This window comes from Mustela nigripes, chromosome 12, assembly GCF_022355385.1.
Source record: "Mustela nigripes isolate SB6536 chromosome 12, MUSNIG.SB6536, whole genome shotgun sequence".
NCBI classification, from domain to species: Eukaryota; Metazoa; Chordata; class Mammalia; order Carnivora; family Mustelidae; genus Mustela; species Mustela nigripes.
This window is the reverse complement of record NC_081568.1, coordinates 97929789-97945654: the sequence shown is the minus strand read 5'-3', so window position 1 is coordinate 97945654 and position 15866 is coordinate 97929789. Positions and strand designations below refer to the sequence as shown.

Below are 15866 nucleotides of genomic sequence, written 5' to 3'. Positions count from 1 at the left end.
ATTCGACTTTTTTTTAGATTCCACATATAAGGGATGCCATGCAATATTTATCTTTCTCTGTCTAGTTTATTTCACTTAGTAGAATGCCCTCCAGCTCCATTCATACTGTCACAAATGCCAGGATTCCTTCCTTTTTAAGGCTGAATACTATTCCAGTACATACACTTTTCTTGATTTATTCATCCATTGACAGACATTTGGGTTGTTTCCACCTCTTGGCTATTGTGAATAATGCTGCTGTAAACATGGGAATGCAGGTATCTCTTCCTAGATGGAAATACAACCTAAATTCACATGTCCTCATAAAGCCACAAACAAATGTATTTCAAAAAGCAGCTATAGCAGTGCATAGTAAGAATCTTAACCAGGCAACAGTTCTCTACCAAGTAACTTCATGGCAATTAGTACCATGCAAGGCACAATGGGAGACAGACGGGTATGAATCTCAGGCTGAAAGGAGCTTATGGGAAAACAAAACCTATGTGTGAAGGAACCAGAGTGAAGTAAAGAAAAAAAAGAAACAAACAAACAAAAAAAAAACCAAAAAACAAAACACCCCCCCAAAATCCCAAACAAACACTGTATTTAACCCAGGGTTCAGTGGGGTGATACAATAAGATTTGAAAGAAGGAAGGGCCACCTGGGTGGCTCAGAGGGTTAAGCATCTGATTCTTGTTTTTGGCTCAGGTTATGATCTCAGGGTCCTGAGATAGAGTCTGAGTGGGTTCCACGCTCACTGGAGTCTGCCTGAGATTCTCTCTCTCCTCCCCTTGCCCCACACCCCTCCTCTCACAGGCACTCTCTCTCAAATTAATTTTTAAAACTTAAAAAAGAAAAAAAAGAAAGAAAGAGAAAGAAAGGAGGAAAAGAAAACTGGGCATAAGGGTTAGGGTGGAAAAGTTTCTGGGAGGAAGCCTGGAACTATGGGATTGATCAATGGAAAGAATATTCCTGGGAGGCTGACCAGTCTAAACAAAAGCCGGGAGATAGAAATCAGTTTGCTCCTTGGTGCTGAGAGGGTTTTCGTGAGAAGAAGAAATCAGTTGGATCTGTTTTAAAGGACCTGAAAGTCAGGGAGAGGAGTTCACATTTGCTTTGAATGTCAGGGAGTAAAGTTTACATTGCCCTGTGTAACAGGTAAGGATTTTGTTTAGTTGTAGACACAGAACACTGCATACATTTTCCTAATGAAGTAAAGGATTTGTTTTGCCAAAAAACCAGAAGACCAGCACCAAGAGGATCACTGAAGTTTCATACTGGCAACTGCTCTCTTCCCCTCTACTATACGTTGTCATTAACTTTGTTTCATGGTTGTGATATGACTGCTGCACTTCCAACCTCATATCCACATTCCAGAAAGAAAGAATTAAAAAAGGAAAAGATAAAGCAGGTGGTTTCTGTGTTAGGAATGCAAGAGCTTTCTCAGAAATCCCTAGCCCCCCGCTGCTTACATCTCATTGGCCAGAACTGTGGCACCAGACAACCCCTACCTCAAGGGATGCTGAAAAGGCTAGCACTTCGGCTGGGCACATAGTCACCACAAGCAAAATCTAGGTTCAAATCCTAAAGGTAGAAGGAGGAATGGATATAGGAGCAGCAATTAGCAAGCTCTACAAACTATGTATAGCAATATCTATACACTATTGTTGTTGGTTCCTTAACAGAGAGCTGTCTTAGAAAAAGAGACGAGTTTTCCTGATGTCCTCAAGCTATTCCTTATGTTCCACAAGTAAGTGAAACCATATGATAACTGACTTTCTCTGCTTGACTTATTTCACTCAGCATCATCTCGTCCAGTCCCGTCCATGTTGATGCCAAAGTTGGGTATCCGGCAGCATGGAGGACATTAGGAGAAGGAAAGGAAAAACGAAGGGAAGGAAGTCAGACCGGGAGATGAACCATGAGAGATTACAGACTCCAGAAAACAAACTGAGGGTCTTAGAGAGGAAGGGGATAGAGGATGGGTTGGCCCAGTGATGGGTATTAAGGGGGGCACGTACTGCATGGAGCACTGGGTGTTATACGCAAACAATGAATCATGGGACACTGCATCAGAAACTAAGGATGTACTGTATGGTGACTAGCATAATAAAAAAAAAATACAAATTGTATTTAAGAGTTTAAAAAAAAAGAAAAAGGGCCAAATTTTTAGGAGATTAATTTGACTCTGGTATTCAAGAAATCTTTAAAAAAAAATCTTTAAAAAAGGAGAAAAATGGTCTGGAAGAGTGGATGGAAACTGTTGAAGGAAACCTAGGAGTGAAGTGGGCAACCAGACTACAGTCCTTGCTCTGGGAATGGAAACAAAGAGAGAGGCTAACAGCCATTTCTAAGAAACAGTGAACAAGATTTTCTAGCAACCACCCAACAATGCATGGCCAATGTGAAAGGTGTTGGCAAGCTGACTTCTTGGTGCCCTCCCTCCTTCCTTTTCTTCCTTATCTTTTACATAAAGTTAGTATTGGGGATTTATGGGAGAGAACATATTAAAGGGAGAAACTGTCAAAGAAGAATGCTAGAATGAGACACGTGGAGGTGATTATGAATCTTGGAGTATTATCACATTTTAATGTCATAAGCACTTGAGGTATGGAAAAGAGACCAGTTAGATTCGAAGTTATGGATTCCGATATGAATGTGCTCCTTCTTGGGAATGTGAGCATTGCTTTTCAGGGCAATTCTCTAAGCACAACACTTAATTAGCAAGATGAACCACATCTGAAAATAAATTATGTTCCTTTTTTTTTTTTTTAAAGATTTTATTTATTTATTCAACAGAGAGAAATCACAAGTAGATGGAGAGGCAGGCAGGGAGAGAGAGAGGGAAGCAGGCTCCCCGCTGAGCAGAGAGCCAGATTCGGGACTCGATCCCAAGACCCTGAGATCATGACCTGAGCCGAAGGCAGCGGCTTAACCCACTGAGCCACCCAGGCGCCCCAATTATGTTCCTTTTGATGACTAATCCTAAACAACAACAGAAAAGCATTGTCTATTTGTTAGATGGGAAGTAGAAAGAAAAGAGCACAAGGAAAGAACTCCACAGACTTTTTTTGTAGTTTTATCTACTAGTTAGTGCTAATGAACAGAGTAAGATTATTTTATGACGAGAAAGTTACTGCAATTTGAAAATGTCTCACTTAAAACTGTTGGTAAGTACCAGTCATTTTACAAGGCCGTGAAGACTCAGAGAAGTTTAGGCATCAGTCCAGCCCTCAAGGGGATCCCAGTGACGTGGGCAAGCAGGTTGTTGCAGTGCTCAGGGAGGAATCGGTGTGACGGGTGTGGGCACCGACTGTGGGAGCTGAGAGGAAGGAGGGACTAATTCTGTCTGAGGGCTGGAGCAGGCTTGCGCTTTGCCATTTTATGATTGTACAGTGTCATAAATAGGCTTGGACTTTTGCCCTGGAAGAAGATTTTAAGCACCCTAATTACCTTAGTGCCCTGGAAGAGGACCTGATAATCCAAGGGTCTCATCCTTAGCATCCCAAAGTTCCTTCTCAGCACTGGGGAAGGAGCCAGGATAAACTCAGGGATGGGTAGCTTGAAGAAACTGGATTAGTCATATTTGCCTTGTGTGATTCTGTAATTACTGTGAATCTTCATATCAAACTCATTTAATCTGAACTTCCAAGGTTGAATGTATTTTTGTCTTATATACTCCCGGTTTTCTTAATGAAGTTCATCAAAGGTCAGCCCAATTTTCAAGTCACCAAAGTCTTCCTCTGTTCTACAGGATACATTGCTAGTGGAGACTAGAGCACTAGTTGGGGGAAAGGGCAATTTCATTTCTCTCACATTCACAGATACTCTTCCATCTGTTTTTTTGTTATTCTAATGGAAGTTTTAATGATAAAAAAATAAAGGAATATCTTGAAAGAAATTATTTTATGTCAAAGAAATGCCATTCTGCTTCTCGTTCCCTCATATCCAGCAAATCAACCTGCCAGTTCAAGAATTCTCTACTGTAGCTCCTAGAATTTTTTTCTCCACATCTGTTTGTCAGTTTCTTCTCCCAGACCATGAATTCCTTGAAGTTAGCTTTTGGCAAATTAGACATTATCCTCTGGCTCCCACACAGTGCAGGCACAGCAAAAGCACTTGAAGAAATTTCCCGAGTGAATGCCTTTGGGGAGGTTTCTCCATGTCTGACTCTTTGCGGTTGCTTACACTTAACTTCCCTGGGTCCCAAAGCTGCAAGCCCAAAGTCTAAACTAGGATTAACTTTGCCAGGGGCATCAAAAGACCTTGGGCAGAAAACTTGAGAAGTCCAAAGAAATGCTTCCAGAGAGTTCTTAACCACTCAAATGTTTGCTGTTTGAAAGCCAATGTGAATTTTTCTTTTTTAGTGCAAGTATTTGAGCAGCTAAGTCAGTCACAGTTTGCTAAAGTATAAGTTGAAAGGGTACACAATTAAAAGTTTCCTTTCCACCCAGAGAACTCGACACCCACAGGGCACTTTTCCATGTCTATAGACTATGACGGCAACAGTCCATCCTGAATGGGTAACTTGAGTGCTGGACTCCCAAGCCTTCCTCCACTAGCCATATAGTCTACCTCCTCAGAGGCAACCAGTCTTACTAGATTCTTGTATTTCCTTCCAGAGACAGGCTGGGGGTACAAGTACATGAGGAAATAAATACATTTATGTATTTTCCAAGAATGCTTTTAGTGAGCAGAATCAGTAGAAAAATCAACAGGAAACAGAAGACCTTAAACTAAAAAGTATGAGGTGAAAACTGGTATCCAGGATAAAAAGTGATCATGTGTCAGAAGATAGAAATAGAGCAGGAATTTTTCTCTACATAAAAATAAAAAGAAAGGGTGAGGTCACAGATCCTTTTGCCCATTAGGGTGGGCAGGCAGCCGAGATAGTGCAGCGGGGAGAGTGTTAGACTGAAGATCCATTAGGGTGGGCATTTCCACAAAACTAATGGACATTTGCCCAGCAGATCATGGGGGAACTCACAATTATGGAGTGACTGAGAGAAATTGTGGTGGCCTGCCTTGTTGGGATATTGTTTGCTAGAACGTGGGCATGTTCTGCTCTAGGGTGACACATTCCCTTAGAGGCTCGGTGGCATTTGATCACTGGGCGTTTCCAGAGCCTTCCCACATTCACTCAAATTATTTCAGTATAACAGGACTGGAATTCCACCTTTTGGGTCAAAGGAATACGGCCTACGCTGGCTAAGGATCCTGTACCCACAGCAAGCAAAGAGGGCCATGCTTTCTGAAAAGCAAAACCCTAGCCATTGCTATACCTTAGCTAAACCACCTTCCTCACCAGAGTTGTTCTTGGCAGTGTATTGATGTGAAGTTGGCCTAGGATGAACTGGGACAGGGCAGGTCAACCAGTTATTCTTTCTTTCAGGTAAGAATAGGGACCAGGGAACAAGAACAAGCTAAAACGTGGGACTTATTAAATCAATTTCTACACATTTACTGGATCCCAACAACAGTTAACACACCAGGCAAGTTTCTGACTTTCTAACTAGATTGTTAGAAATATAAGATACCTACCCACAGGGAAGGTGACTAGCAACACAGGAACTAGTATTCAATGAGTCAGACAGACAAATGTGATAAACGTCAGAGAAGTGATGCATTTTCTTCCAGCTTTGATAGAAAGGAGAGTTTCACCTGTCCATCTCCATAAAGCCTCCAGTAGGTGAGGTTCTCTCTGCCTCCTGTCCTGTACAATCTTGGGACAGTCTGGCTCATATCCAGTGTAAGGTATAAAAGACAGATGGCAGATGACTGCTCAGGTAGACTTTATGGGATAGCAGCATCTGATGGGGCTGCCGTGACTCAGGATTGGGTCTGTGGGTTTGGACATTCATGTGTTCCATTTCATAAAATCACTCCATTAATCACTCTTAGAGGAAATGATTCATTCACAAGAGTTATCTTTGGACCTGCATGTCAATACCAATCTATTGATTTACAAGGGGGAGAAATATCTTCCCTAATGACCAGAATGATCCTGTCCACTGATGGTAGACAAACATTTCAAAAATGTTGGAGAAGTAATTATTTACTGAATATGCAATTGGGGCCAAAAATTAGACCTTGAAGTGTAATTTAAAGCACCATGCCTGCCTCCATAACATATACATTTCGGTATGTTCAGAAAACATACAGAACAAAACAAACAAACAAACAAGCTGATATATCTGCCACATTCAAAGTCTCCTCTTTGGAAAGATCAATATTTAAGATCACCAAATACTTGTAACTGAGTTCCCCTCTTCATAAATCATATGCATATTATTGGATACATTCCAAAGATAAGACTTGATTAGAGGGTGAAGTCTGCTAGCCCTGACTAGTATTTTCCAAATATCCTCCGTTACTTTTTTTATACTAATGTGCAGAGTAGCATTTTGGGGTATGTTTCTTTTATATTTTTAAACTTATTTTTAATTTACATACTGTAAAATTCATTTGAGTTCTAGGAGCTCTGACAAATAGAGTTGTGTAACCACCACCAGAATTAAGATACAAAACAGTTCTTCACACCCCTCTCCCAAAAATACAGCCTTGAGTTATGCTGTTAAGATAGGTTCCTTCCACAGATGGCTAGCCTCATTTATTATGGGTTAATTCTTACCACCCTTGCTTGCCAGAGGGTCATATTTTCTGGCATTAGCTACCTATTCTAAGGCCTACCTAACAATATGTTGTCATTCCCAGAGATAGACAAAACTAAGCTTTATAATATGCATGTTTATATTTGCTTAGCTAGAAGGGGCTGTATCAAATGTACTTCATCTACAAACATAAAACCAAAAAACAAACAAAAAAACGTTGACATATATTCTAAGGATAATTCCCCCAAAAGAAAGGAGGAAAAAATTTTAACATTCCAGTTACAGCTCCATCCACAAGAAATATGTTAGCTCTGAGGGTTGGGAAAGAAAACTGCTAAGTCACATCTCCAATTCATTTCCTTCCTTTAAATGGGTCACGAGGGCAGAGATAACCCCAACACCCTAGCAGCTGTTCCAGGGCCCAAGTCGTTATATTCACTCCTGCTTTCCAGAAACTTGACCTAGGCATTAGCACTTTCCTAAATGAGACCCACATCTCTTTATTTATTTTTTTCCACATCTACTTAATTTATGCACGTTAATAGCTAAATTTGTCACTGTTTTAATAAGACCTTTTTGGTGTACATGTCAATATATATGGTATATATGCATACTCAGCATGGACAATCTAAACAATGAAAAACTAAACGACTTTAACCATGTAATGTCCTGGTGATTTCTAGAAACCTAAGAAAATAAATTATGTGAGTTCAATTAACTGTTTTACATGTAAATAGGTCTCATGACCAATTAATATCTTCTGACCACCAGGCTGTAGGCTGACAGATTACTTTACAACAAAATGGGAGGAATTTGGGTTTATAAATTAAATAAGGGGCACAAGGCCATCCAAAAGGGCCCTACCTGGGATCTTGCTAGCAGGTAGCTAGCAAGTAGGTAGCTGGTTACCTCCTTTTGGGTTTATAAGTTAATTATGTTTTATTAATTGGGTTTAATTAATTTATTAATTGGGTTTATAAATTAATTTTGGGTTTATAAATTTGGGTTTATAAATTAAATAAGGGCCACAAGGCCATCCAGAAGGACCCTACCTGGGATCTTGCTAGCAGGTAGTTAGCAGAGGTAGCTGGTTACCTCTTTTTAGGTATACCACTAATCCAGGGTGTGACAAGGCAGACAATTCCTTTCTTTGGAACATATTGCCTTATTTGCCAGCTGCATAGAGACCCTTCTATTCCTGCCAATTACAGGAATACAAGACTGAATTCTTATTTGCCAAATATACACAGATGAAGAACTCAGCAATACAACTACATATATCTTAAGACAATAGTGTTCCATCATTACAATGTTTAATTCTAAGGTTTGAAGTTCTTTTGTTATCAAAATCACAAAGAACCAGGTGATCCAATAACATCTCACTTTGGAGGAATGTTACAAAACTTTCTTGCATGAACAGAATCCATATATCTCTCATCCTGCCTTCCTGATTCCTTCCCCCTCAACACCCTACCCTTTGCTTCTCTTAGCACTGGTGCTTTATCTTAAATGTCTCCTCAATGCCCACCTCCTCCCTGCATCCATCTTTGTTGAGAGCAGCGCTCCAAGTAGACCACATAAGAAAGTGCCACTCTCTCAAATCAAAAAGGAAGCCAGTGCCTCCAAAAGCAAGATGTAACATTTTCCAATGAAATGTGGAAAGCTCCAAGGAGTAAAGAATGTGAGAGAATATTTTTTCATAAATTTCAAGATGAACAAAAATCAGTGTTATGGAGTTAAGGTAAGCAGATCTGCCTCTGGCATGCTGACTCACCATGACTCTTCTGATACCATTTACTGGAATGACCTTAGATTCGAGTGAGAACCACAAAATACCAGTAATTTTATCTGGGGAATATTTATATTTTAGTGCAGTAGGTGAATTCCTGATTAAAGGGCATTATTAGAAGAATTTTTTTTTTCCCAAACTAAATGTGGTTTCATCGTAGGCCTTGCATTTCTAATTGGTCCTTATGGTTCAGAAGGAGATTTTATTTTTGTTTTTAAAATCTTTTCATTCCCCATTTCCTCATCCCTAACTCTTGTGGATAATACCCATGAACAAAGACATCTTAAGTTCCAGATTCTTCTAACACAGATCAACCCAGTATTTTCCTCCTGAAATTATTCGCTTCCTGATTTATAGTCCATTTGCCTTGGTGATTTGAGTATACAAGGAAGAAAGTCAGAGACATTCTTGGACAGTAGCAATGAAAATTTGTGATTATTCTAAACCTCCACACTCACTTCACAGCACAAAATGTGGACTGCTACTACCCTTCCAAATATCTTCTTTAGATGGAAGAGCACAGGGTGACTACTTAGTCTTGGTCTAGGTTTCACATTCTTGATCCACGCCTCCCCCAACCTTTTTAAAGTAGGCTCCTTACAGGGCTTGACTCACACCCCTGAGATCAAGGCCTGAGCTGAGATTAAGAGGCAGATGCATAACTGACTGAGCCACCCAGGCACCCCCAAAGGTCTGTCTTTCTAGTCACTCTTGCCTGTTGGCCTTTTTGGGCATCTGTTTTCCAACTGGGTTGCAGACCCTTATAAAGCACTTTGAGGATGGCTCCCCAGCATTAGCTTCCATATACTTTGCATCCTGGAAATAGCCAGGATGTAGGGCTTACCCTGATTTGAGGATCAGGTCAGGGAAGGCAGCCCTTGGAAACTGAGGAGGGTAAGAAATAGCACACACAAGATGTATATTTCAAGTTCCTCCCACAATAATTATCTGAGAGCTTATGAGTGTGTTCATGCTCTGATTAGGGATGGCTCAAAAAGTCATCTGCAGGCTAAATAAAGATAAAATTATACATTGAAAAGTTCCATATGGAGACTAAAAACAAGAGCTTTCCTCCCTTCTCTCAACCCACAGCAATTTCTTGAGCATTTCCTTGGCGTCCGGCACTTGCCGGGTGAACAAAACAGACCCAGTTCCTAGCAGGAATTGTGAGAGTCAGTTGGCCACTGTTGGCTCAGCACTGTCCTAAGTATCTGAGACTTGGGGTTTGACAAACAGATCCTCCTGTCTCTGGGAAGGTGACCTCTGATATTAGACTAGGGGCAATCCTTCAGCTTCCCACAGATTGGCTGAAGACCTTACAAGCCACCATATCCCTTTGGTCCCCACTCACCAAACCCATCTGTTCTCTTTTTTTTTTTTTATCCCTTAAGAGATGTACAATGCATAATTTCACTTTTTATTTTGAAAAAAAGTTCAATTTACAGAAAACTGCAAGATTACATCTGCAAATGAAAGAGACTTTCATTTCTCTTAAGAGATGTACAATGTATACATGTATAAGTATTTATTGAACAAATCATTTAACAGTAAGTTGCCATCACCATAATAGGAAAGACAGTCAGAGAGAAGGGATGGGGGAGTAGTCTCAAACCAGAAGTTTAATCCCCACACTGAATGAATACCCGTGTCCTGACCTCACCCACTGGCCTGTTGTAGTGTGGTTCACATCTACGGCTGTGACAAGATCAACTCAGGGTTAATGAGTCCAGTCTATGTTCTGACCTGCAAAGCAGAGACCCAGAGGCTGACCAAGAGCTTCAGCATGGAAAAGAGAGATGCTGTCAGTCAGCATCAGTCTACCGATCACAACAGCAAACCTCCCCTCCTGTCTACTCTTTCTTACCCCTCGAGAGTACCATGCCATCTAGTGTTTAACACACTTTCACATACATGCTCTATTTTAAGTTTCCAACAACCTAGTGGGGATATCCCAACTCCCAAGGAAACCAAGCCCCAAAGTTAACTTGCTCAGTTCCTCATAGCTGCTAACACAAAGAATTCAAATCTAGATCCTCAGCCTCCAAAGCAAAGCTCCAAACTATTCCACAGGTGGCTATTTTACAATTTCAGTTCTTCTTTTTTACATATGGTCTTGCTCATCCTAATGGGGAATGGTCTTACGACAGGCCAGTTTTCTGGGGGAAGCCATGGGTTACTGGCCAGGGGAGGGCCTGCAGTTCCCCAGTCGTCTGCCTTTGACCAAGATGACTGTGTCACTCAGATCTCTCTTGCCGCCTGAATGGGAATCCATTCTTGCCACCTGAATGGGAATCCCTATCTGCCATGGATGCCTGTGGACTTATTTTTAGAAATAGAGGGGAGTCTGTGGGTGGTCCACACTGAGGATTTCTAGGAGTTTGTTAATATTTTTGTAGAGGCCAGAGTTGTAAGTCAACTGATTTCAAGATAAATTACCTCCTGGAGAAAACATCCTTTCCCTGTTCTTCCCTTCAACATTCCCCACCCCCAATGAGTTTGCTTTTTGTGGTTTTCTTTTTACCCCTTAGGGCTTCTCCTTAGCACCCTGTGCCCAGAAGACAGGGATATTAATAACTAGCAGCAGCTATGGCTGATTTCTCTCTCAAGAGGGCTGAGAGGAAGCAGATCCAGTTCTCCTTGACCTCTGTAGGGACTGCTAGTATCCCTTAAGATCTTTATGCAGAGGGGACTGCTGTTTTAAAGTTCTGGGAAAATGCCTGTGGATGGATCTCAATGCCTTTTTAAAGCTCCTGAATTAATGATTTTATTCCAGAATAGGCACACTACTGTTTTAGGGATAGGTTATGTATACACACAAGTCAGAAACAGGAGAAAATTGTAATCATATTAAAATAGGGAGGAAACTAAAATGCATATACAGAAAATCTCTGCCTTTGGGGACAACAACTCTGTTGATGTTTAAAAACACAATATCTCTGTTCAACAATGTTTTTTTGCCTTACTAGGGTGATGGTGATAAAATGCAAACACTGAAAACAAGTATGCTTTTGAAATTAGTATTGTATTAAAAATGTCACTTCTAATACAGTAAAGTGACTCAATTAGTAGACTATATCACAACTAAAAACAAAGATACTAAACAAAGGCAAAAATAATATGTATATACCAAAACACCTTCTATTTCAAAATTAGGGGTAACATCCATTTCCATGTAAGTAGCTTTCTAGTAGAAGATATAACACTGGTATAGAGATACCAGACCTCATTAGCCATGCATTATCTAATACCTGCTTAACAAGAAAATACACACACAAAAAGCTAATAAATTCTGGTCAGTGCTAAATAAGCAAACTCTTGCTCTTAATTACTAACTTCCAAACCCATGGAAAGAAGACAAACCACCACATAAATACAAAGCAAAGATTAATGCCATTATTTTTTCATTTTCTGATGATTTTATGTAACAGTTTTAAGTAATGCCCAAATATTCATATAATACAAATACCTATTTTTTCTCTCAGTTGGTTCATCTGTATATGGAATTGGTAATCCAATGTAAAAAGACCCATTTTGTTTTAATTGTGCTTCAGTTTCCAATCCTCCCATGAAGACACATGTGCAATTTGGGGACTATCTAGGTCCTTGTTAATCTACATTTGGTCCATCAAGGACTGAAGAAAATCAGTAGAAGCTGTTGGTTCCCTCACCCCTGGGACCCTCACCCTACATTGCTCAGCATGTAGCCATTCTCACAGGGCCAGGGCCCTAGGTATTCTATTCAAACTCAGAGGACTTCAGTACAAAGGGCCTCCCTGGAAACGTGGAGTCAGGACCACTTGGTTCTTTCTACCACTATCCACATGCGGAGTGTAGAAAAATGGCAAGGAGACACGTGAAAGGAAGCAGAGTCCTTGGTTTACACTCCAGCTCACAGGCTCTCCCCCACATACCTGATGCAGTCACCAGGATGCAGTCAGTAACCGGCTCAGCAACGAAATGTCACGCACCTCAGGAATCACTGAAAGTCAGCCTTTACCCGGACACCTGTGTGAAAGGAGGAGAGGCAAGCACAGTTTTAGAGATGCCCCAATCTTGGAAATTTGCACCTGAGGTTGCTCCAGGTGGAAGATGAAAATGCAAAAGTTGCCAAGGGGACTCTGTGACATGGGCTTATAGGCTTCTCTGGATCCCACTGACCTCATCCACTTGATATACCCCGGCAGCACACCTTGCTTGGAGTGGGTAACTCAGAAAATCTGAGAGCCCAGTTAAGCAGGCAAATCTCTTCACCTGTGTGGACCTGAGTACTCCCCACCCTCCAGAAGCCAAGACCCCCAAGACAGAGAGGGGTAGGGGAAATTGGTTCCTTCAGAACACAAACAACCCCAAAGACAAATATAAGTCACCACTAACAGATGACAGTTCCATCCAGGCTATCAGAATGGGTCCCAGTTCCGACTCCTGCCCTGACCAGCTGTGGGCTTCAGCATGCCACTTCATCTGTCTGGGTCTTGCTACCCTCATTTTGTGTGTGTGTGTGTGTAACTTCATCTTAAGTGGGCACCATGGCTGGTTGAACTCTCAGGTTTCTTCCCAGTTCAGTGTACTCTCACACCCTCCCCGCCAAACCCCAGCTAGGATTCTGTGGCTGTGGATTTAGACTGAACCTCTAGGGTCCCAATCCAGGGGGCCCGGGCTATCCAGGAAATGGGTCTGTAAGGGGGGAAAAAAAATCATACTTCAAACAGCCCTAGGATAAGTGAGGGTCAGTAGTAAACAAGCATCACTCTTCATAAATTAGTACTGATACATAGCCAGAACCCTTCAGGGGAAAAAAGGGACTCTTTTTTTAAACAGTAAGTTTCTTTCTCTTTAAAGGAAAATTGCCAAGGATGCAGAAGGAAATGAAGATGATCAAAGATGAGGATGTGCACTTCAGTTTGGGTGTGAAGAGAGCCCCCTCCTTTCCCCACTGCCTGCAGCCAGTGGTTTCCCGAGGGAAAGCTCCCCAAAGGCACCCCTTCCCAGAAGCTCTCCGGGGGCCTTTTTCCCAATTTCGGTATGAGCCTCCTCCGGGACACCTAGACGGATTCCCGGGGGTCTTTGAAGGAGGAGGGTCCCGGAAACGGAAGAGCATGCCCACTAAGATGCCGTACAACCACCCCGCGGAAGAAGCCCCTCTCTCCCTCCACTCTGAGGAGAGCAAAAACCAAGGCCCTCCGAGCCTCCCTCTGCTCTTTCCGCAACCCCCGCGCCCCAAGTATGACTCGCAAATGATCGACCTGTGCAACGTGGGCTTCCAATTCTACCGCACCCTGGAACACTTGGGGGGCAAGCCCGTCAAGCAGGAGCCCGTGAAGCCCAGCGCCGTGTGGCCCCAGCCGGCCCCTGCCCCGTTCCTGCCCACACCCTACCCCTACTACCCCAAGGTGCCCCCGGGGCTCATGTTCCCCTTCTTCATGCCCTCGGCCTCCCCCTTCCCCTTCGGCCGGCACACCTTCCTGCCCAAGCAGCCCCCGGAAGCGCTGCTGCCGCGCAAAGCCGAACCTCCGGAGAGCGAGGAGACCAAGCAGAAAGTGGAGCGAGTGGACGTGAACGTGCGCATCGACGACAGCTACTACGTGGACGTGGGCGGGGCGCAGAAGCGCTGGCAGTGCCCCACCTGCGAGAAGTCCTACACCTCCAAGTACAACCTGGTCACCCACATCCTGGGCCACAGCGGGATCAAGCCGCACGCGTGCACGCGCTGCGGGAAGCTCTTCAAGCAGCTCAGCCACCTGCACACCCACATGCTCACCCACCAGGGCACACGGCCCCACAAGTGCCAGGTGTGCCACAAGGCCTTCACGCAGACCAGCCACCTGAAGCGCCACATGATGCAGCACAGCGAAGTGAAGCCGCACAACTGCCGCGTGTGCGGCCGCGGCTTCGCCTACCCCAGCGAGCTCAAGGCCCACGAGGCCAAGCACGCCAGCGGGCGCGACAACATCTGCGTCGAGTGCGGCCTCGACTTCCCTACGTTGGCCCAGCTCAAGAGGCACCTCACCACGCACCGCGGCCCCATCCAGTACAGCTGCTCTGAGTGTGACAAGACCTTCCAGTACCCGAGCCAGCTGCAGAACCACATGATGAAGCACAAGGACATCCGGCCCTATATCTGCTCCGAGTGCGGCATGGAGTTCGTGCAGCCCCACCACCTCAAGCAGCACTCGCTCACCCACAAGGTACTGTGGGCTCCGCGGGCCCCGGGGGCGGGCACTTGGGGAGCCAGCTCAGAGCCCCGGGTAGGGGAGGGGTGGAGGGGGCCAGGGGCCCCTCGCTGCCCTCCGCTTAGTACTGGAGGGGCAAGGGGCTGCTTCCCTGAGTCCTCACCTTTTCCTCCCCTTGGTTGAGACACCAGCAAGCAAGTCCTTTCCCATCCAGCCTTCTAGAGTCTAAGATGGGCCTCGAAATAAATAATGTGGCCAGTTTGGAAAGGAGGGTGAGGAAGGCGGAAGGAAAGAACAGGTCCTTGTGCTGTTGCTTCTTAGCCTCCTCCAAACCCTAAAATTAGGTGTCTGGAAACCTCATCCAGGGCACTAGCACGAGTGTGTTCTTAGGCTTATTTACCCAAAACCAGCTCTGTGCCTGGGATATACTCATCAGAGCCTTCTTCTAAATACTTCTCTTGGTCCTTTGCTGCTGGAGCAGTGGCTGCATTTTGGGTTGTTTCTCCCTTCGCTGTGAGAACTGCTTCATATATGCATATGGCTCTGGGTCCAGCAAGGCCTGTGCTTCCCGTAGCAGAGTCCCCAGCTGGTTGCCTGCAGTGCCCTGTGGTGTCTTTTGTGGGAGACATGAGATAGCATCCTTCTGTTTGCTTTGGTTTCATCGTCCCTGGGCTCAGGTCTTTAAGGGGGAAATACAGGCCTAGGGATCTAAGCTCAGCCTAGACTGCAAGCAGAGCTCTGGAGTCAGGCAGGATGAACTAAGGCCAGGCCCCAGTTGTGTCCCAGAAATCTTACCCTGCTAAGCTGACTTGGGTTGGCTTCGAGCTTCCCAGAGAGGAACTTTGCCCCACTGACCTCTACCCTCACACTTTTGACCTCAAGTGGTTTATTGGCAGAAGAGACTTCTAGTAAGCCAGCGTTTCTAAAGCACTCTTTAATTCAGAAAGGTCAGTGGAGGACTTTGCCCAGCCAAGATAGTATCTCTACTCTGCCATAATGAGTTTCATTTGCAGGCTAGGACACAACATGGGCATGTTTTGGCTCTGCAGCAGAAGTGAAATGGGTGGCTGCCTTGTGGGTAGTATACCAACAGCTTCTGCCCTATCAAAGGCACCTTCCGGACAGGAGGCACCTGCCTAATGCAGGAGCCATCAACAAAGAAACTGTGCTGAGATTCAGCCACAAAGAGGACCATATGCTGATTTCAGGGGCTCCTACATATATGAAAAGGAGCCAAAGATGCATTTTGGAACACAAAAAAAATCTGTAAGATAGTAGAAAATGAAGTAAAAATGGACAAAACAGCCTGGTATCTGA

At 43.8% G+C, this 15866-nt stretch overlaps 1 protein-coding gene across 4 annotated transcripts in view; it reads left to right on the top strand.

Moving 5' to 3' along the window:
* ZNF366 (zinc finger protein 366) overlaps nucleotides 1–15866 on the top strand; it is a 66521-nt gene that overhangs the window by 32298 nt on the left and 18357 nt on the right. For 2 of the 4 annotated variants that reach the window (XM_059418039.1, XM_059418038.1), the window contains exons 2-3: nucleotides 1665–1729; nucleotides 13219–14564. In XM_059418039.1, coding sequence (XP_059274022.1) covers nucleotides 1699–1729; nucleotides 13219–14564 — 1377 coding nt within the window. In that variant the 5' untranslated portion in view covers nucleotides 1665–1698. The remainder of the gene's footprint in view (nucleotides 1–1664; nucleotides 1730–13218; nucleotides 14565–15866) is intronic. The other 2 variants (XM_059418040.1, XM_059418041.1) reach the window with 1 other exon arrangement.